This window comes from Suncus etruscus, chromosome 19 (assembly GCF_024139225.1).
Source record: "Suncus etruscus isolate mSunEtr1 chromosome 19, mSunEtr1.pri.cur, whole genome shotgun sequence".
Classification (NCBI taxonomy): Eukaryota; Metazoa; Chordata; class Mammalia; order Eulipotyphla; family Soricidae; genus Suncus; species Suncus etruscus.
Window position 1 is genome coordinate 6,468,362 of NC_064866.1, and position 21,903 is coordinate 6,490,264.

General features: G+C 40.7%; 1 protein-coding gene across 1 annotated transcript; it reads left to right on the forward strand.

The window, feature by feature from the left end:
* Nucleotides 1-871: 871 nt before the first annotated feature.
* On the forward strand, nucleotides 872-15,037 carry VTCN1 (V-set domain containing T cell activation inhibitor 1; the record flags this gene model as incomplete). The annotated part of the gene is made up of 4 exons (XM_049765970.1): nucleotides 872-890; nucleotides 1,043-1,390; nucleotides 6,466-6,744; nucleotides 14,913-15,037. Coding segments are annotated over 4 exons (771 nt in total), but the record flags the coding sequence as incomplete, so codon positions are not given.
* Between the last annotated feature and the right edge of the window lie 6,866 nt (nucleotides 15,038-21,903).

The following is a 21,903-nucleotide window of genomic DNA, read 5'->3' on the forward strand; positions in this document are numbered from 1 at the left end:
AGAGCCAGGAGTAACCCCTGAGGACTGCTAGGTGTGGCCCAAAAACCAATCAATCAATTGATCAATCAATAAATAAAGTTTTAAAAAATGATGGGGCCGGAGAAGTAGCATGGAGGTAAGGCATTTGCCTTTCATGCAGAAGGTTGGTGGTTCGAACCCTGGCATCCCATATGGTCCCTGAGCCTGCCAGGAGCAATTGCTGAGGATAGAGCCAGGAGTAACCCCTGAGTGCTGCCAGGTGTGATCCAAAAACCAAAAAAAAGGAATTATTCCTGGAGGGGCTCAGGAAACCTTATGGGATATCAAGGTAAGTATCTTTCTATTATTGTTTCATAGTATTATTGTTCCAGACCCCCACTCATTTTTCTTTTGGTATATCTCCATTCTACTTCATAGCTAAACATTTTGCAGAAGTGCTCCCTTGGGGTTTTTGTTTGTTTGTTTGTTTTTGTTTTTGAGTCACACCCAGCAGTGTCAGGGGTCTACGCTCAGAAATCACTCCTGGCAGGCTCAGGGGACCATATGGGATGCCGGGATTGGAACCACCATCCATCCTCGGTTGGCTGCATGCAAGGCAAACAACCTACTGGCTGTGCTATCTCTCCAACCCATATCCCTTGGTTTGTTTGTTTTTTTTCAATATTAATCATTTTTATTTTGACCAAAGTGGATTACAAATCATTCACAGTAGTATTTCAGGTACATAGTGACATTGAATCAGGGGCATTCCCACCCCCAATGTTGTCCTCCCTCCACCCCTGTTCCCAGCATGCATCCCATATTCCCCTCCTTTACCCCCGTACCCCTAGGTTGCTATTATAAGTGGTCCCCTCTGTGTCTAGCATGTTGTAGATTGGGTGTTGATTCTGTTGTCGTTGGCTTTGGATTTGGTGTTCAAGTCTGATCATTTTTTATTTCTACTCAATGTTCATACGACTGTTTGGCCTTGGTGCCCTCCATTCTTTCCCCCATAAAACTTCTGGTGGTTTAAGTTGCCAAGCTGCCCTTTCTTGGCACTGATTCCTTGCTTCCTGAATTGCAGGCAAACACTCCATCACCGTCACTACACTCACCTCTGCTGGGAACATCGGGGAAGATGGGATCCTGAGCTGCACCTTTGAACCTGACATCAAACTTGCGGATATTGTTATTCAGTGGCTGAAGGAAGGTGCCAGGGGCCCAGTGCACGAGTTCAAAGAAGGCAAAGATTACCTGTCGGGCCAAGATGAAATGTTCCGAGGCAGGACAGCAGTGTTTGCTGATCAAGTGATAGTTGGCAACGCCTCTCTGAGGCTGAAAAATGTGCAACTCACCGATGCAGGCACTTATAAATGCCACATCATCACCTCAAAGGGCAAGGGAAATGCTAACCTTGAATATAAAACTGGAGGTGAGTTGCTTTTGGGGAGAAAGAAAGAGCCAAATGTTATTTCAAGCTGAAGAGTGTGGACTGTTTATTTTTTATTTTATTTTATTTTTGTTTGTTTTTTTTTGTGCCACACTAGGTGACACTCAGGGGTTACTCTTGGCTATGCTCTCAGAAATTGTTCCTGGCTTTGGGGACCATATGGGACACCGGGGGGTTGAACCATGGTCCATCCTAGGTTAACGCTTGTAAGGCAAATGCCCTACTGCTTGCGCCACTGCTCCAGCCATTAGGGGTGTGGACTGTTGATGTTATATGCTCATGCATGAGTAGCAATATGAGAAAAAGACACCCTGCCAAGAAAATAATTCTGCTAGCAGCCATCTTTGCCGTCTAAGACCCACACTTCATTCTAAAAGCGCTAGTTGAAGTGCATGGATGCTTTACCAGTAAGAGTCCTGAATTTGATTCCCAACTCCTCTTAATTCCCCAAGCACCAATGGTTGCTACCCTAAATACATGACTCCCCTAGCATTGAGTGTGACTTCCCCCAAAAGCAAGAAGAAAGCAACAAAAGTAGACATTATATTCATCTAAAAAGCTTTTATTGGAGACTCTAAAACGAAGTTTCCCAAATTTATTAGATCTGCTGTCTCCTTTCCAGACAGATAATCCCTCAATGCCACTCTGGAAATCTATCTTTTTTTTTTTTTTTTTGCTTTTTGGGCCACACCTGGTAATGCTCAAGCGTTACTCCTGGCTATGCACTCAGAAATTGCTTCTGGCTTGGGGGACCATATGGGATGCCGGAGATTGAACCACAGTCTGTCCTGGGTCAGCACGTGCAAGGCAAATGCCCTACCACTTGTGCCATTGCTCCAGCATCGAAATTTACCTTCTTTAAGAGAACAAACAGAAAACACCTCCCAATTGTACTGAGAGATCCCATCAAGTATTGTTTCACCCCTATTTCTCACCATACCACCCAGAGACAAAATAGAATCACCAAGCATTACTCTAGAGGTTAGTCTCCTTTGAATTTTCAAGAATACTTTAAAGAATTTTTTTTTCGGGGCTGGAGAGATAGCATGGAGGTAAGGCTTTTTGCCTTGTGTGCAGAAAGTCGGTGATTCAAATTCCCGTATCCGTATCCCATATGGTCCCCCGAGCCTGCCAGGAGTGATTTCTGAGCATAGAGCCAGGAGTGTCCCCTGAGTGCTGCCGGGTGTGACCCAAAAACAAAAAACAAAAACAAAAAAAAAAGAATTTTTTTTTCAAAAATGCATATTTTCAAGACTATTATTTTCAATAAATTATTTTGACAAATTAAATATCTATTTCTGGCAGCTACTATTGTTGCTAATAAGAGAAGCTTATAGGGGGCCAGTGAGGTGGCACTAGAGGTAAGGTGTCTGCCTTGTAAGTGCTAGCCAAGGAAGGACCGCTGTTCGATCCCCTGGCGTCCCATATGGTCCCTCCAAGCCAGGGGCGATTTCTGAGCGCTTAGCCAGGAGTAATCCCTGAGCATCAAATGGGTGTGGCCCAAAGAGAGAGAGAGAGAGAAAGAGAGAGAGAGGGAGAGGGAGAGAGAGAGAGAGAGAGAGAGAGAGAGAGAGAGAGAAGCTTATAGTCTGGCCAAGGGCTTTTCTCTGCTCAGCAGACCTGAACCCAAGACCTGAATCCTCTTGAAACAAGTTCCAAGAGGGGGGCTGGAGCATTGGCGCAAGTGGTAAGGCATTTGCCTTGCACGTGGCTGGCCTAGGACAGACTGTGGTTTGATCCCCTGACATCCCATATGGTTCCTAAGCCAGGAGCGATTTCTGAGTGCATAGCCAGGAGGAACCCTGGGTGTAGCCCCCCAAAAACAAAAACAAAACAAAAAGAAAAAAGTTTCAAGAGGATATTATGTCAGTTGAGCTCATGTTAAAAAAAAGTTCAAGTATTCCATATGTCCACTAATCCTTCTTCACAGAAACACACCCTCAATACCAACTCAATCCCTTATCACTATCTCAACTCAACTGAAGTTCATAACCAACTTTAAAAGGTTTTCTTAATTAATGTTTAAAGAACTTATAGCTACGAGGGAAGGAAAAATGATGGTTGAGAAAACAAAGGCAATTGTGCTTTCTTTTGCAGAACTCAGTGTAGATCTCAGAGAGCTGACAAGGCAGAGATAAAAAAAAAATAAGACCTGAGAAATAGTACAGCAAATAGCGTGCTTGTCTTGCATGCAACCAAACGGTGTTCAATCCCAACATCTTATTTGGTCCCTCAAGCACTACCCGATTGATTCCTGAGTGCAGAGCCAGGAGTAAACCCTAAGCACCAGCAGATGTGACCAAAAAATAAAAGAGAGAGAAAAATATATAAGAAGAAATAATAATGGGGAACGATAGCACAGCAGTAGGGTGTTTGTCTTGCACGTGGCTGACCCAAGACAAACCTGGGTTCAGTCCCCGGCATCCCACATGGTCCACCAAGCCAGGAGCTATTTCTGAGCACATAGCCATGAGTAATCCACTGAGCGTAACCGAGTGTGGCCCAAAGCCCCCCAAAAATATATATACAATAATTAATAAAGCACATAAAATGTCTTAAAAATATAAATAGATTGGCCTTCCACATGACAGGGAGGCCCCACAAAACTTGGCATTTGAGGGGAGCCCTGAGTAGAGAAAGAAACTGCTGAGCTCACAGGTTTTAGCTAGCTTGTGCCCCTTTCAACCTCTGAGGTTGATGGTTTGAAGCACAGAGCAAGAGTTAGATCTGAGTGAGAAATTGGCCTGAGCTGCCAACCTCCCTGAGTCTCATTTTCTTCATCTTAAAATGAGGATAAGTCACTTCATACCAAATATCAACTGGAGTGGACTTAAAGGACTACCAGTGGCAAAGCAAGAACAATGTGAGACAAAAAATGAATAATAATACCATTGAGCTATTTCATGCTTCTATGAATGAGCAAAGACAATGAAAACAAGCTTTCTCACAGATGATTTCAAATAATTTTATTTTGTTGTTTTTTTGGCTACACTCAGCTGTGGTTCAGGGCTTTTTCCTAGCTTTCCACTCAAGGATCACTTCTAGAAGACTTTGAGAACCGTATGGGATGCTGGAGATTAAATTTAGGTTGGCCACGTGCAAGACAAGCACCCTAGCCACTGTACTATTGCTTAGCCCCAAAATTCCAAATAATGTATTTACATGTATCTCATTCTGGGAGAGGTTCGTACCACATTTACTTCCTCTCACCACACTAAGTTAATGCTGGGTTTAGTGAAGACCAACTTCCAAAGAAACCAGTCCCACCATAGAACAACCATGTGCTCAGTGATGCTGTGTGAAAAGCCAGAGATCTCTGGTATAGTGTGATAAGAAGGACACTTCACCGCCTGCAGTCTTTCTTTCCAAAGTCTTGGAAAGGTCATCTTAACTCTCATCATGAGGAAAATGTCAGATAAATCCCAACATGGAGGTAAAAAAATCTGAGCCAGTGTTCCTCAAAAGTATTAAGGCCGAAGCCAGAGAGATAGCATGGAGGTAAAGCATTTGCCTTGCATGCAGGAGGTCAGTGGTTCAAATCCGGGCATCCCATATGGTCCCCCGAGCCTGCCAGGAGCAAATTCTGAACATAGAATCAGGAGTAACCCTAAGTGCTGTCAGGTGTGACCCAAAAACCAAAAAAAAAATTATTAAGGCCATGAAAATCATGGAAATACTAGAAATTGACACAAACCAAAGAACCTAAAGAGACAGGACAACTAAAAGCAATGTGGCATCTTGGCACAGGAAAAGGATATCAGTATAAAAATTGGTGAAATCGGGGCCATAGTAATGGCACAGCAATAGGGAGTTTGCCTTGCACATGGCTGACCCAGGATGAACCTTGATTCTCTCAACCGGCATCCCATATGGTCCCCCAAGCCAGGAGCGATTTCTGAGCGCATAGCCAGGAATAACCCCTGATCATCACTGGAAGTGCCCCACCCCCCCCCAAAAAAAAAACTTGGTGAAATTCTAAAAGTCTGAAGTTGAGGTGATAGTTATACTCAATTGTGGGTTTTCCAACATGGCGAATCCATCATGGGTTTTTAAGATGATAGATAACTTTATGGTGAATTCTCCTGGCATCATTTATTAAGTACATCCAAAGTTATTCTAAAAGTAAGAAATTATTTTGAAGTAGGAGAATAATAATAATAGATAGCCTTAGGCCTACTGTGAGGATAAAATAAAATCTTTCCAGAAGTTAATACAGAGCATGTGTCAGTAAGCGGTAGGTAACTGATTTGCACACTGACTTCCCACACAGCTTCCCAAAGCTTGTTCCCTGCCTCCTACCAGTAGGTTTTCTCTCTCCACTGAGGTACAGAGCAGGATAAGGATTTCCTTCACTGCCCACACTCATCAACAGCATGGTCAAGGAAGATGCTCAATAAAAGAATCAATTGTGTCTTGTACTTTACAATAAAAAATCTAGGCCTTTAATGTTTTCCCATTAGTATCTGTCCATCCAGAGTGAGGAGGAAGTCAGTCTTAATTTCAGTTGCAATTACCTTTCCCTCGAAGAAAACAAATGCTACATTCTCTCCCTAAATACTGTACAGGACAGGATAGCATCTACCCAAACAAACTCCAAGTCCCTGCAATGACAAGGCCTAAATTTGGGATTTATGTAGACATTAGGAGAATCTTGCTTTCCTTGTGCCTCCCCCTTCCTATTCTAACTTCACCCTTCATGCAGACACATACATAAAATTCAAGCTTCACAGGTGCCTGGGGGGAAAATATACTCAGTTTTGCTAAAGGATCAACTTTATTGTAATCACTGGCCCATTTTTCACTTGTAGGACCAATGCTATACCTAGAAGGTAGGTACAATGGTGCATTGACTACTACGGGATTGTAATGTTTAGCAATATTGTATGTAAAAAATTATTTGTATCTATAACAGTGAACAAGCATAATCAACAAGTTGAGGAAGTAGAATTATTTCAATGGTGGAAATAAACTTGTTTCTTAAGACCAAGCACAGCAGAGACCATATTGTCTTCATGATCCGACCTTGACCTCTGTCCTGTTTGACCTTCAACCCATAGCCTTCAGCATCCCGGAAGTGAATGTGGACTACAATGCCAGCTCAGAAAGCTTACGGTGTGAGGCTCCCCGGTGGTTCCCCCAACCTACGGTGGCCTGGGCATCCCAAGTTGACCAGGGAGCCAACTTCTCAGAAATCTCCAACACCAGTTTTGAGCTAAACTCTGAAAATGTGACCATGAAAGTTGTCTCTGTACTGTACAATGTCACAATCAACAACACATACTCCTGTATGATTGAGAATGACATTGCCAAAGCCACAGGAGATATCAAAGTAACAGGTGAGTTTTCCTCTGATTTTTGTATGGGTTTACTGGGATGAAATAAGATTTAAATTAGAAATTAAATTTATTTTATGGATATCAAAAGCTCTAGAATCCTCTACACTGAAATCTTTAGCATACTTTTTAAAGTTACAGTATATAAGAAGACTAATAAGAAACAGTATTTATGGCATAGAGGTCACATGGCAATTAGGCTTTTCTTTCTAAGTCTTCTCATTATCTGAAGAAGACCATTTAGTATTCTTTTTTTTTTTTTTTTTTTTTTGTAGTTTTTGGGTCATACCCGGCAGTGCTCAGGGGTTACTCCTGGCTCCATGCTCAGAAATTGCTCCTGGCAGGCACAGGGGACCATATGGGACGCTGGGATTCGAACCGATGACCTCCTGCATGAAAGGCAAATGCCTTACCTCCATGCTATCTCTCCAGCCCCGACCATTTAGTATTCTAAGCACTGTTGGGGACCTGTTTAACTTTGGGATTGGGGAGACCTTGGTAAAACAATCATGAAAGATTTGGTACCTTTGATACAGTCAGTTGGTGTTTATTTACCAAATCCTTCAAGTATGATCGTCTCTAAGTACTTGGGAAGACAATCTGAAGACGAATAGTCTTAGATTCTGACTTGTTATTATTGAGGTTTTCTAAAATTGGCTCATGATTTCACTAATAATGGCCCAGGATTAGTCTGAAAGTTTCAGATCAAAATAGTCCCTAAACTGAGAAAACCACGATTTAGAGAGGTTTAGCACACCAGTTTCCTTAAAATTTCAGTGTGTGACAAACTTGAACAACTCAACTGGTGATAAGAAAGTGCACACATTAAGTTAGAAATTTCTAGATGATCCTTCTTGGGACTAAATTGAATCAAAGTACAGTAAAGAAAACTGTTGTCTTATGTCAAGTCTAAAATCAGTAAGTGTATATGGCCTATAAATGTTTTGCTGCACTGAAAATATGAGTAAATAATATTATACCTGATTATTTTTCAATGAAAAAGTATAGAGTTAAAGAGATAGAACTGAGTTTAAGATAAATGCTTTGCCTAAGATATACAAGACACTGGTAGAACTTAGCAAGAAAAATAAATGCTAAACCCCCCCCACACACACACACACATGGGGAGAAGAAATGAACGACATTTTCTCAAAGAAGAAATACACATGGCCAAAAGGCACATGAAAAACTGCTCTACATCACTAACCTAGCCAGGGAGATACAAATCAAAACAACAGTAAAATATTTTATACCACAGAGACTGGCACACACTGCAAAGAACAAAAATAATTAGTGCTGATTGAATGTGAAGAGAAGGGGACTCTCGTTCACTGCTGGTGGGAATGTAAACTGGTCCAGCCAATTTGAAAAACAATATGAATGCTCATCAAAAAACGAGACATTGAGCTTTCATATGATCCAGCAATACAACTCCTCGGAATCCAAAAACACAATGTAGAAAAAGTTCTCTGAATTCCTATGTTTATTTAAGTGCCTGAGAACAGATGGGTGGCTAAAAAAATTTAGTACAGCTACACAAAGGAATATTATGTAGTTGTTAGGAAAAATAAAGTCATGAAATTTGCTTATACATGGACAGATATGGAGAGTATTACGCTGAAAGAAATGAGTCAGAGGGAAAGGGATAGCCATAGAATAATCTACTCATTTGTGGGATATAAGAAAAATAAAAGATAATATGGCAATAATATTCTGAGACAATAGAGATAAGGGCCAGGAAGACCAGTCTATGGTATAAAGCTTGCCACAAAGAGCAGGAGTGTACTTCCAGTAGTGAAGGGTCCACTATGACAATAGTAGTTGGAAAGGATCACTCTGAACAAGAAATGGGTGCTGAAAGGGGATAAAGTGATATGCATGGTAGCCCTTCATTAACAATAGTACAAACCAGTTTCTAAAAGGAAAAAAAAGAAAAGAGAGAAGTAAAATGTCTTCCCCAGAGTCTGGCAAGGGGTGGAGTGGGGGGAAACTGGAGACACTGATGGTAGAAAATGTGCATTGGTGCAGGATGACGTACATTGTATGACTGAAACTAAATCAATTTTGAATAATTTTGTAACCACGGTGTTTAAATAAAGTAATTCTTAATATGCATGCTTTGCGTGAGTTCAACCATGACTCAATATCTAAAACCATATGCTCCCACAAGCACTTACCAGGGACCAAGAGCACTGCCTGGAAAACTCAAAATAAATAAAATGAAATAGCAAAATTGTATGTATAAAAACTTGGCCTCTGGAATGGAAGAAAATCTTTACAAACCATAACTCTAATAAGGGCTTAATATCTAGAATACATAAATAAATTTTACAACCAGTAATAAAGATATAAAATGGCCTGATTGAAAAATTGGCATAGCACTTAAATAGCTGTTTCCCAAAAGAAGCTATATAAATGTCCAACAAATACATAAAAAAAAGCTCAACATCACTAAAAACCAGAGAATTATAAATAAATTCTCTGATATCTAGTAATTTAAAAAGTCATAAAATTCCTTCCCTCCATTAGGATGGTTAATATTAAAACACACTTACCCAGAGAAAATAAGACAAAGGTTAAGATTCCTCTTGCTTGTGGCTGCATCCTCAATCTTGCTTCAATCTTTGGCACTTCAAAGCCCCCCCTCCCTCAAAGACTACCAGGTCTGAGCACTGAACCAGGCATAGTCTTTGAACACAAACCCGGATGTAGCCCCTGAGCACCACTGGTCATGCACCCCATAAAAAGACACCACACATCATATATACACAAAATAACAAGTTTTGATAAGTTTGTGAACAAATTGGAACAGTTATGTATGAAAGTCACTTGGTAAAGCAAAACTGTATGGAGATTCTGCGTGCGCACACACACACACACACACACACACACACACACACACAAAGATAAAATAAAAACAGGTCCAGCTATCTCCTTTCTCTGTAAATATCCAAAAGAGTTCAACACGGGGACTTGACAAAGGGATGGAAGTTGGTGGAGAGAGATATTGGTGAAGGGAAATGTATACGCTGGTGGAGGGTGTGGTGTTAGAACATTGCCTGCATAAAAACCTAACATCGGCAGTATTGTAAAACACAGTTTCTAAGAGAAAACTTTAAAGAAACTGCTAAGAAAAGTAACAGGGATTCAAGATCTTTGTAGAGCTCTGTCAAAACAGTAGTATTCAAATAGACAAGATGTCCATCAACAGATGAATGGATAAACAAAAGTTGGTACGCACATACAAAGGAATGCCAGTCATACTTCACAAAGGAAAATTCTTTTTATATACTTGAATATAGCTGAATTTTTCTTTTTTTTTTTTTTTGGCCACACCCACTGTACTTATTCAAAGCTTATTCTTAGCTTTGTGCTCAGGGATCACTGCTGGCAGTGCTCAGGAGTGAATCCTTTATCAGCTGCATGAAGGCAAGTTTTTAACAACTTACTATATGTCCAGCCCAATTTTCCAAATCTGATGTTAATTGAAATAGACTGATCTCAGAAATACAAATGCTATATGATCTGAAATATTTCAAATAGTTCAAGTATAGAAATATAAAGAAGAGGGCCGGAGAGATAGCATGGAGATAAGGCGTTTGCCTTTCATGCAGAAGGTCATCGGTTCGAATCCCGGCGTCCCATATGGTCCCCCGTGCCTGCCAGGAGCAATTTCTGAGCATGGAGCCAGGAGTGGCCCCTGAGCACTGCCGGGTGTGACCCAAAAACCACAAAAAAAAAAAAAAAAAAAAAAAAAAAAAAAAAAGAAATATAAAGAAGAATGGTTATTACTAGGAATTGAGGTAGGGAAAGTAGGAAGATAATTGTTAATAAGTATAGTTTTTATAGATTTGCAAAATGAAAATATTTTGAATTCACACAATAACAATGTAAATGTTTGGGCCAGTTGTGGCCCAAACACCAAAATAAAATTTTTAAATGGCAGATTTTAATTTATTGAGAAAAGTGATTAATAAAAATTACTATATATGTGTGTATATTATATATGCATATATGTGTAGATATGTATGTATGTATTTATGTATGTATTTAAGACCTCATCCAACCATCCAGAGTAGCAAGTTGGTGACTATACTGATCAGAATACTGTTAGTTACCTGTAATTGAAAACCAAAGCTAAAATGAAATCATAAAATCTAAGTCATAAAGAACGATTTGGCCTCAGGAATGGCTAGAACCAGGAACTTAAATTCTATGGTCATTCTCACCTCTTGTCTCTTACATCTTTACTCTTCCATTTGCTTTCTTTTGTCTTAGGTGATTAGTCTGAATATGGTTGTCTAGAGTTTCTAGGTTTTTTGGAGGGGAGTTGTTTGTTTGTTTGGTTGGTTGGTTGGTTTTTGGGCCACACGTGGTAACGATCAGAGGTTACTCCTGACTCTGCTCAGAAATCACTCCTGAGTCTAGGGACCATATGGGACACTGAGGGATTGAACCATGGTCCGTCCTAAGTCAGCCATGTGCAAGGCAAATGCCCTACCACTGCACCCCCACTCCGGCCCCGAGAGTTCCTAGTTTTTTAAGTCTCATTACCTCCAGAAGATAACCAGACTAAACCCCCATCACTTCGCCTACACCTAGAACAGCAAAATGATCTCTGATGGAAGACCTTCCCAGAAGAGAAGGAAGAAGCGATGTGTGTCTACGTAAAACAAGGGTTTTTAAACAATGTTCTCAGTTCAGATCTCTATTTTAAAAGTTCCCAGTCTGCTGTCTTCTATCAGAAAAGGCAATAACAATAAATCACAGAAATCAAAAACATTTTTATATTCAGGGGCAGATTAGTCCTTTTTTCCCCAAGAATGACTTTGTACACATAAGACACATGTGTTGGAAATAAATAGTTTCTGATAGCTTGACATAGCTCAAAATTCAGAAAATGAATGAATACTTTCATACTGTCAAGTACAAAGTAAAAAAAAATTGAGCAATTGAATGAGGTCATGGGATTACATTCAGGTTCTCTGACTCTGCTGCTTATGTAGGTTATTTATTCCACAAATAACTATTGTGGTTCAATAGTGCCGTAGTGAAAGCCCTGTCAATTATGGTTGAAGTGACCCAAGATAATACTAAGGTCAGGCTAGAATTTGAAAGTTCCAGTAGAAAAGAAAGGCAAGGAGCCAAAGAAATTACAGTGGTCTGGGTGCTTGAAGTGCAGAATCAAAAATAAGCTCTAAGTACAGCTTGGTGTGCCCCTTCCCTGAAAAGAAGGGAAGAGAAGGAAATGGAAGGAAAGAGAAGGGAAAGGAAGGGAAGGGAAGGGAAGGAAAGGGAAAGAAAGGGAAGGGAAAGGTGGGGAAGGGAAGGGGAAAGGGAAAGGGAAAAGGAAAGAAAAGGGAAAAGGAAAGGGGAAGGAAAGGAAAAGAGAAGAGAAGGGAAGACAAGGGAAAGGAAAGGAGGGGAAGGAAGGGAAAGGGAAAAGAAAGGGAAGGAAAGGGAAAAGAAAGGGAAGGGAAGGGAAGGAAAGGAAAGGAAAGGAAAGGAAAGGAAAGGAAAGGAAAGGAAAGGAAAGGAAAGGAAAGGAAAGGAAAGGAAAGGAAAGGAAAGGAAAGGAAAGGAAAGGAAAGGAAAGGAAAGGAAAGGAAAGGAAAGGAAAGGAAAGGAAAGGAAAGGAAAGGAAAGGAAAGGAAAGGAAAGGAAAGGAAAGGAAAGGAAAGTCAGGGGTGTAAGTCAACAGTACAGGGAGGGAAATGTTGAAAAATTGTGAGGACATAAAGTAGGACAGTGACAATGTTGAGGAAAAGGAGAAGAGTCCAACATAGTCGAGAATATAGCCTAAGGGTTGGCGGCTTCCTTTTCTCTTAGCAAACCCTCAGACAGAGTGCTTTGGATTCTCAGCCTCTGCTTTTCAGGGCTAAGATTAACTGAGGCCACCTGCTGGCAGAGACCTCTTCCTGCTTTCTACCAGACTCCTCCGAAATGATGGTTGTAGCTTTGTTTTCCTCTTGCCTCTGTCTTTTTTCTTAATTGTCATTTAATTGGTTCATATATTTAACAAGAAGGCAAGCAGATAGTACAGGAGGTGAGGAGCATGGGGCCATCCCAGCTTTAATCTCTGTCACTATATATATATATGTGTGTGTGTGTGTGTGTGTGTGTGTGTGTGTGTGTGTGTGTGTGTGTGTGTGTGTGTGTGTGTATACATTGCCAGGTGTCACTCCTGAGTCCAGGAATGACTCTGGAGCGTTGCTAGGTATGATCTAAACCCCAAGTTTAAAGAGAATGGGGTGCAATATATTGAACTAAACCTCAACAGTAAGTGTTCAAAAACATTGACTGCACTTGGGGCCTGAGAGATTGCATGGTGGTAAGGCGTTTGCCTTGCATGCAGAAGGGCATTGGTTCGAATCCCGGAGTCCCATATGGTCCCCCGAGCCTGCTAGGAGCGATTTCTGAGCATAGAGCCAGGAGGAACCCCTGAGCTCAGCCGGGTGTGACCCCAAAACCAAAAAATATATTTCTATATTGACTGCACAATGCTGCTTTTCACTGAAACACATTGTCACATCAGTGAATCAATAAATTGTGTGGAGCACACTTCAGAATTCAAGCCAGTAAGGTGGTTTTAAAAATAATTAGTCTGGGGCCCGGAGAGATAGCACAGCGGTGTTTGCCTTGCAAGCAGCCGATCCATAACCAAAGGTGGTTGGTTCAAATCCCGGTGTCCCATATGGTCCCCCGTGCCTGCCAGGAGCTATTTCTGAGCAGACAGCCAGGAGTAACCCCTGAGCACCGCCGGGTGTGGCCCAAAAACCAAAAACCAAAAAATAATAATAATAATAATTAGTCTAATGGAAGCAATGCTTATTAGGCTGCTATATGTTTTTTATAATTAATGCTTAATAAGCATCCTGCACTCTTCTAAGTGTTTTACATGTATTAACTCATTGGTCTGCATAATAACCTTGTAAAGATGTAAAGAGCCAGGTCCATTTAGCATTATTTTATAGAAGAGGAAAATAAGACACATGTAGATGGGATCATTGGCTTTTTAAGCTAGCAAGCGTTGGAGCTGAACTGAACTAAATGAAATTAAGTTGTAGAGGGAGAAAACAGAGTGAAAGGAGAAGAAGCTGTCATGTCTTCAAATCTATCGTTTCCTCCTCTAAAAATCAGAGCAATTCTTTCTCATCACTTCGTCATGGTGCAACAAAAGCAGGTGACACTGAAAGTCACTTTCTGGAGGAAAAATGTGTCTGAAGCTCAGGACTGGCCTTCGTTTCTGGGTTCTTTAATTTATAGGTAGGAAGACTTCATTTAGTAATAGGATTTTTCATCTACTGTGCTAACTGGGATGGGCCACTAAATGAAACTTTGGTATTTTTTGTTTTGGTTTGTTTATTTGTTTGGGGGCACACCAGCTGTATTCAGGTTTTCCTCCTGTCACTGCACTCAGAAATCACTCCTGGCAGGCTCAGGGGATCATTTGGGATTCTGGAGATCAGAACTGGGTCAGCTGCATGCAAGGCAAATGTCCTTCCCACTATGCTATGGCTTGGGCACCTAAGTGGAACTTTTTAGAAAGGGAGAAGTTCCGCCTTTAAACCAATTGAGGAGGGGCTGGAGAGATAGCACAATGGTAGGGCATTTGCCTTGCATGCTGCCAACCCGGGAGGGACCAGGTTCAATTCCCAGCATCCCATATGGTCTCCCCAGCCTGCCAGGGGCGATTTCTGAGTGCAGAGCCAGGAGTAACCCATGAGCATTGTTGGGTGTGCCCCCAAACCCAATCAATCAATCAATCAAGTTTAAAAGAAAATAAACCAATTGAGGAAAGATATATAACAAGATCTGAAATATCCCCACAAATTTTGGGAGCACATGATCTCAGTGCCCCCCAAAACATGTTTGGTTCTGGAAGCACTTTTTCTTGCTAACCAGCCCTGGGAAGAAGATGCCCATCTGGGCCCGGAGAGATAGCACAGCGGCGTTTGCCTTGCAAGCAGCCGATCCAGGACCAAAGGTGGTTGGTTCGAATCCCGGTGTCCCATATGGTCCCCTGTGCCTGCCAGGAGCTATTCCTGAGCAGACAGCCAGGAGTAACCCCTGAGCACTGCCGGGTGTGACCCAAAAACAAAAACAAAAACAAAAAAGATGATGCCCATCTTTTTCCTCTGACCCTGTTCATTCTTTCTCTCCCTTCACAGACTCTGAGATTAAAAGGCGGAGTCACCTACAGCTGCTGAACTCAAAAGCTTCACTATGTATCTCTCCTCTGTTGGCCATCATCTGGGTCCTCCTGCCTCTCTCCCCTTGCTTGATGCTAAAATAACGTGACTTGGCACACAGAAACATGCTAAGCCACTGGTACAACAGGTGAGATGGTTTGTGATTGGTGTGGGCAGTCAGTTCTATGTATGCTTATGTCTTCACAGGAGCTGAGCAGTTTCCAGACAGTATCAGTGGTTCTCAAACTATGGCCCACGGGCTCCATATTGTATTTGTTCCCGTTTTGTTTCTTCACTTCAAAATAAGATATAGGCAGTGTGCACAGGAATTTGATCATAGTTTTTGTTTTTACTGTAGTCAGGCCCTCCAATGGTCTGGGAGATAGTGAACTAGCCCCCTGTTTAAAAAGTTTGAGGACCACTGGAGCCCAGATTCGGCCTCAGAGAGGAGCAGTTATAATGCTGGGAGAGTAGAAATTTTATTCACTCGGCTTTTGTGAAAAGTAAAGCATTTGTAACAAAGAGCAAAGACTTTGCTGACCAACTAATAGGAAAAGAACTCTCACCGATTCAAATATTGCTAGAAATTCAAACCTGTCTCATTTACTGCATCATCTAAGGCCAAAAGAGTATATTAAATAAAGAAGTCTAGTTGCTCTGGATTTCACTGTTACTTATGAAGCATTCTGACGTGCAATTAATCATTCGCTTAAGTGCCTCCCTCCTTATCCCTCTACAAAATCCCCATTGGTCAGAGAGTTGATAAATGAATTACCAATCTAGACCCCTGCTAAGACTTGTCTTTGCCACTGGTGCCAATAACTGGTTGGGTAATTCTGTCTGAGTATTCTGCAGTGTATGAATTTGTACACAAATGCACTCATGAAGGTCCAGTCAAGACTGTACAGTGCCATGCCTCACCACTTCAGTTATTAATTTATTTATTTTGGTTTTGGGGGTCACACTCAGCAGCACTCAGGGGTTACTCCTGGCTTTGCACTCAGAAATCGCTCCTGGCAGATTCAGGGAACCATATGGGATGCTAGGATTCGAACCATCATCCTTCCTGAATCAGCTGCTTGCAAGGCAAAGGCCCTACCACTGTGCTATCTCTCTGGCCCAGTTACTTTTATTTTTATCTCCCTCTGACCTTAATGTCAATGAGTTGCTGAGCCTTCTAGTATTTTCCTGTATTGGAACAGATAGGCCCTGATCCATTTCTCATCATCTCCTACCCAAATTAGTTTCCAAAGGTATTCAAAAAGGTATTTCCTGAAAGTGGGTGATATTACCCTCAGATGCGCTGGGATGATTCAGGGGGACAGTCGTAGCCTTGGTACAATTGGGAGATACTTTCCATTTGTTCCCTAAAAGAAAGTATGGTTTTAGGGGTCACTGAAAGATTTCTTTTCTGAAAAGGGAGTGTTTGGCAGAATAAATGTTGAAGCCACTGTTCTAAAGCCTTGGATATGCTCCTTCCTCTCCTCCTTCCCCCATCTCAAGTGTCAGGAAATAAGGTGTTAGTTAATATGATCCAAATAAGGTGTTAGTTAATATGATCCAAATATCATAGCATCCTTTGCTCTGAAATCTGAAGTTGTTCTCTAGAAGCTGGAGATATAGCACAGTGGGTAGGGCACTTGCCTTGTAGGTGGTTGACCCAAGTTTAACCCCATAAGGTCCCCTTGAACACTGCCAGGAGTGGTCCCTGAGTAGAGAGGCAGGAATATCCAACTCCTGAGCATCATTGGGTATGACCCAAGAACACCCCCCCCCCAATTAAAACATTAGGAAAATAAAATGGCTTTCTGGACACTCTTTTGTCCAATTTCAATGCCTCAGTTATAAAGTCCCAATTCCCTCTAGTTTCCCTCAGTCTCTTGCTTTACTTTTCTCCCTCTCTAACCAATCCTTCCTGAAAGTTTCTTGTATCCTCTGGTGACTCACAGTCATAACCCCATCATTCATTTCAATAAAGTGCTTCCTAGCTTATAGCCTCATTCCTTGGTGATCCTTTTATTTCACATCCTCTTGATATGCATGCATAAATTATATTTTATTCTACAAAGATGCATATATCCATTACCTAGATTGTTAAATCCTATATACAAAGATGTTTTGGCCTGTTCTTTATTCTTGGTCCATCCTATTTCTGAATAAGGTAGCTTATTCTGACAGTGGCAGGGAGACTCGGCTCTCAATGAATTTTAACTATGTGCTTGTAATGGTATCTTATTGCTATTATTTTCAGAATACCAGAAACCTGCAGAACTATTTCACCACAAGATATGACCCAGTTTTTGTATTTCTGGGGGCAATTTAATCCCTGTCTAGAAGTCTGCAGTGAATATATAAGATCAAGGAGCAAAAAGAAGTCCCCCCGCGAAAAAAGATCCACAGAAAATTCAAGTGGAACAAGAAAAATTGACCTTCTTCAAAGATGTATATGAAAAGTTTGGAAAATAATCAGAACTTGAGAAGTGCATTAAAACTGAGTAAAATACACATGGAAACAACTGTATCTCAGGAATCTTCTCTGACTTAACTAAGGAGGAAGAGGATGGAATATTGTGTCTCTTTTGTCTTTGAATCCTTAGTGCTCTTGCTGTAATGTTGCTCTGTGGGTATTCTAGAATTTCATTGCAAAATATCCAAATTTATGAACCACACATGAAACTGTAATGGATATATAAGAACCAGCTGATGAACGGCCACTTCATAATTTAGAGGTGGCTACATTTCAGTGATGGCGAAATGGTTCACTTTGCATGAAAATGCTTCCACAAGTGTCTTGACATCTACTCATCTTTCTTTCTTTCTTTTCTTTCTTTGTCCACCTCTTCCTCTTCCTCTTCTTTCCTCCTCCTCCTCTTATTCATCCTCCTCCTTCCCCTTCTTCTTTTTCTTCCTGGAACCAAACCCAAATATGATTGCAAAGGTCTGTGCTTTACCACTGAACCACTTTATTGGCCTTGGTAATCTACTTTTCATTTTTATTACTTTTTATTTAAACATTGTGGTTTACATAGTTTCTCATCATGCATTTGTTTCTGTTATTCCATGTTCCACTACCAGTGTAAAATTCTCTCCATTTCCCCCTCAGATTTCTACCTATTTCCAAGTCTGTCCTCTTGACAGGCACAAAATAATTTACTTTATTTTGCTTGTTTACAGGTTAGGGATAATAAAAATGTTTGTACAAAAAAAAAAAAAACTTGAGCAAAAGAAAATTTGTGAAAATGATTATATCTTGAAATGGGGACATTAAGTCATTGCCTAAGGGTTTACTAAGCTATTTGTTGCTAATCAATCTTTCTGTTATTTGTTTTGTTTCTTACCATAAGGTTCAATCCCACTTTGATATCAAATTTGGTGTGTCCCTACTAGGGTAACACCTGGCATTTACACCTGGCAGCACTCAGGGGTTACTGCTGGCAGGCACAGGGGACCCTCTGGAATGCCGGGATTTGAACCACCATTCGTCCTGAATCAGCCGCATGCAAGTCAAAAGCCCTACTGCTGTACTATCTCTCTGACCCCCTATTTTTGGGGGAGATGCTGTTTTTTTTTTCAAATGTTTCTCCAATACCATTTAGTCATTAATTCATCTTTACCCCACTGACTATTTTTTAATATTTATTATATTACATATATGCACATACTGGTATCTGTTTTGAAATTTTCACTAATCTTTGAGACCTGTAATTTTAACCTTCATATGCAAGGAAAAAGAATAATTATATGCAAACATTTTCCCCAGCTACTGTCTAGAATATAAAGACCAAATAGAAGGAAGGTCAGAAATAAATAGTAAATAAACAGAAAGAACACCTGACTCAATAAATGAATCTTCATAAGAATCTGCCCTTATGTAAATTAAAAGAATTAGCATGCTCTCTTAATGCAATGAATAAAGAGTAGACATGAATGGATATAATTTGGACAGAGAAACGTGTGTAAGGAAAATACCTAGTCCTCTTGAGTTTTTCTTATTACTTACCAGAACATTTGTGAGCCAGAACATTCTACTTACCTATCAGAATCCTATCTCAGAATACTCTGAATAGAGCTGGTGCTATAAGCAAATATTATTTTTGGAGGTCCTATTCTCAGTAGTGCCTGCCTCATTTGGTAATTATTATTGTTACATTACTCTAATGGCAGTTATTACATCGCCGTAGCAAAACACCAGAGATGAGGAGGCTTAAACAACATAAACTCTTGTTCACCAAGTTCATCTCACTATTAGAGGGATGAAAATTCAAGATCCATATATTGGCAGGGTTGGTTTCTCCTGAGGGCCTCCCTCCTTGGAGTGCAGATAACTACCTTTTTGCTGTATCCTCACTGACTTTGTTTCTATTCAAAGACATCCCTAGTCTCTTTCCCTCTTCTTTTAAAAAGTACAAGATAGGCCAGAGAGATAGCACAGAGGTAAAGCATTTGCCTTGCATGCAGCCAACCCAGGAGGGATCTGGTTCAATTCCCATCATCCCATATGGTTCCTTGAGCCTTCCTGGAGAGATTGCTGAGCACAGAGCCAAGATTAACCCCTGAGCGCCGCCAGGTGTGACCCCAAAACTAATCAATAAATAAAGTTTAAAAAATAAAAACATAAAAATATAAGTTGTATTGAATTAAGGTTCACTTGTATGATTCTATTAACCTTAATTTTTTCTAAAATCCCAATTTCCCAATATAATTCCATTCTGAGGCATAATGTAAGACCTTCAACAAATGAATAGGGAAATATGATTCAGAACACAATACTAGCATAAACGTAAAAAGTAATAAAAACTAGCTATTATTGTGTCCATATCCAAGGCAATGGATATCAAGGTGACTGTAACAGGAAAGATATGAATAACTTTGCTTTAATTTTTCCTCTCCCAGTTTGACCAAGAATAGATGTTTAAAGTTTGAACAGTCGGGACACAACAGAAAGCCTTATTCGAATAGCTACTGATTCAAATCAGGTCAGAAGATCCTTGAAGATTAAAGCACAATAGCTCAGCAGGGGTGTGCTGTTAAGAGAAGTGAATTGGCTAATGGCCTCCCCCAAACCACAGGTTACTATTTTAAATGCTACAAAAGACCTTAGAGCATAAAAAGGATGAAAAATAAAACCAGTGTGGGTCCAATCTTCAAAGGAGGGGAATTGAGTGATAGGGGTAGTTGGACTCCATATGACTGGACTAAATGGCCAAGTTCTAGTGCTGTCTTTGGACTAGAGATAAATCCCATCTTGTCTGTCCTTGAGATTTCAGAATCCAAAACAGACTTTTTTTGGGGGGTGAACCAACCCTGATTCAATTCCTCGCTCCCCATTTTGTCCCCCAAGCACTCCAGGAGTGATCTTTGAGCACAGAACCAAGAGTAAGCTCTAAACACTATCCAAAGTAATCCTGAAACAAAAAGTGGCCAACAGCAAACATGTGATGAAGCACCAAGACCAAAGGAGTGTGAAACTTGGTGAGGTTTGATGCAAACACCATAATCATGGTATATTCAAGGTCAGCAAGCACCACAGCTAACTAACTGTACAAGTACAATAGCTAGTGTGGGTGCAACACCCATTTGTAGTGTTACAGTTGAGGTATTCTTTTCTTTTTAACTTTATTGATTGATTGATTGATTGATTGATTCATTGGTTTCTGGGTCACACCCAGTGATGTCAGGGGTTACTCCTGGCTCTGCACTCAGAAATTACCCCTGGCAGGTTGGGGGACCATATGGGATACTGGGAATCGAACCAGATCCCTCCTAGGTCAGCCTCATGCAAGACAAATGCCCTACTGCTGTGCTATCTCTCTGGCCTCAGTTGAGGTGTTCTTGACTTTTGTGAACAGTGTATAAGGTTATCATACCACAAGAATGAAGGGGAGAGGGAGGCAGAGAGAGAATAATGACAAAAAACAAAGTGGATCTCTTAAGTGGATTTTCTAAATTTTTATTTTTTGTGGGCCAGAATGAAGCTCAGTGATAAAGCACATGTTTTTACCTAGACTCTACATATGGCCCTGGATCTTATTCCTTGTACTACCAAAAGATTTATTTTTCTTTGTGGTTTGAAAACCACACATAGCTAGTGAGCTCACTGAATGACCAGTCTTTTCCTTTGACTTTCCTTCATACTTCAGACATTCAACTGAATGTTGCCCAGAATATTTGCAATATGTTATGGAGCAAAAGGGCATTTACACCAAAAGAAGACAAACAGATCCCATACAATTTTGGTCATTATTTAAGAAATGTGATTCTCATAATTGAGGGGAGAGGACTCCTGAGAAGTACTGGAACTCTGGTGATTCTCCTGACAATAACTGATCCAATAGTTCCATGTCAGGAACAAGTAGTATGAGGCTGCTCAGGTCCAACTTTGCTTGGGGTTCAGCAGGGCACATTCAGCTGAGTTTAGGGGCCATGCAGTGCTGGGAGAGCCTCATGCATGAGAGGTATGTACCTCCTTGAATTGTTAGGCTTTTATTATTTTATTTTGTGGCCACATCTGGCTGTTTGGAACTTACTCCTGGCTCTGTGTTCAGGGACCAGTCCTGGCAATGCCTGGGGGGACCATATAGAGTTCCAGGAGGTTAAATTGGGATCAACTACATGGTAAGCAAACACCTTAACTCCTATATAATTAATTCATCAGATTTTGGGCTTTATTTTTCATCGCCTGACCCTAACATACTGGGTGGATCCTCCATCTAAAATGAACTCTTTCTGAACATATTCAAAACAAAAGCACTTTTGTAGGGTTTTAGTTGTGGTTGTTGTTCTATCATGTGTTACTATTTTAAATTATCTACTTAAATAATTCAACTAGAGCTGTGGGTCATTTTATTTTTAGGTTGTAGTTGGAAGGATAGTGGGTCTTACCTTTCAGATAGTGCTCAGAAGCTACTCTTCGCCTGAGTATTCCTGACTATGCATGGGGAACCATGAGGTAGCAGCAATCAAATCTATG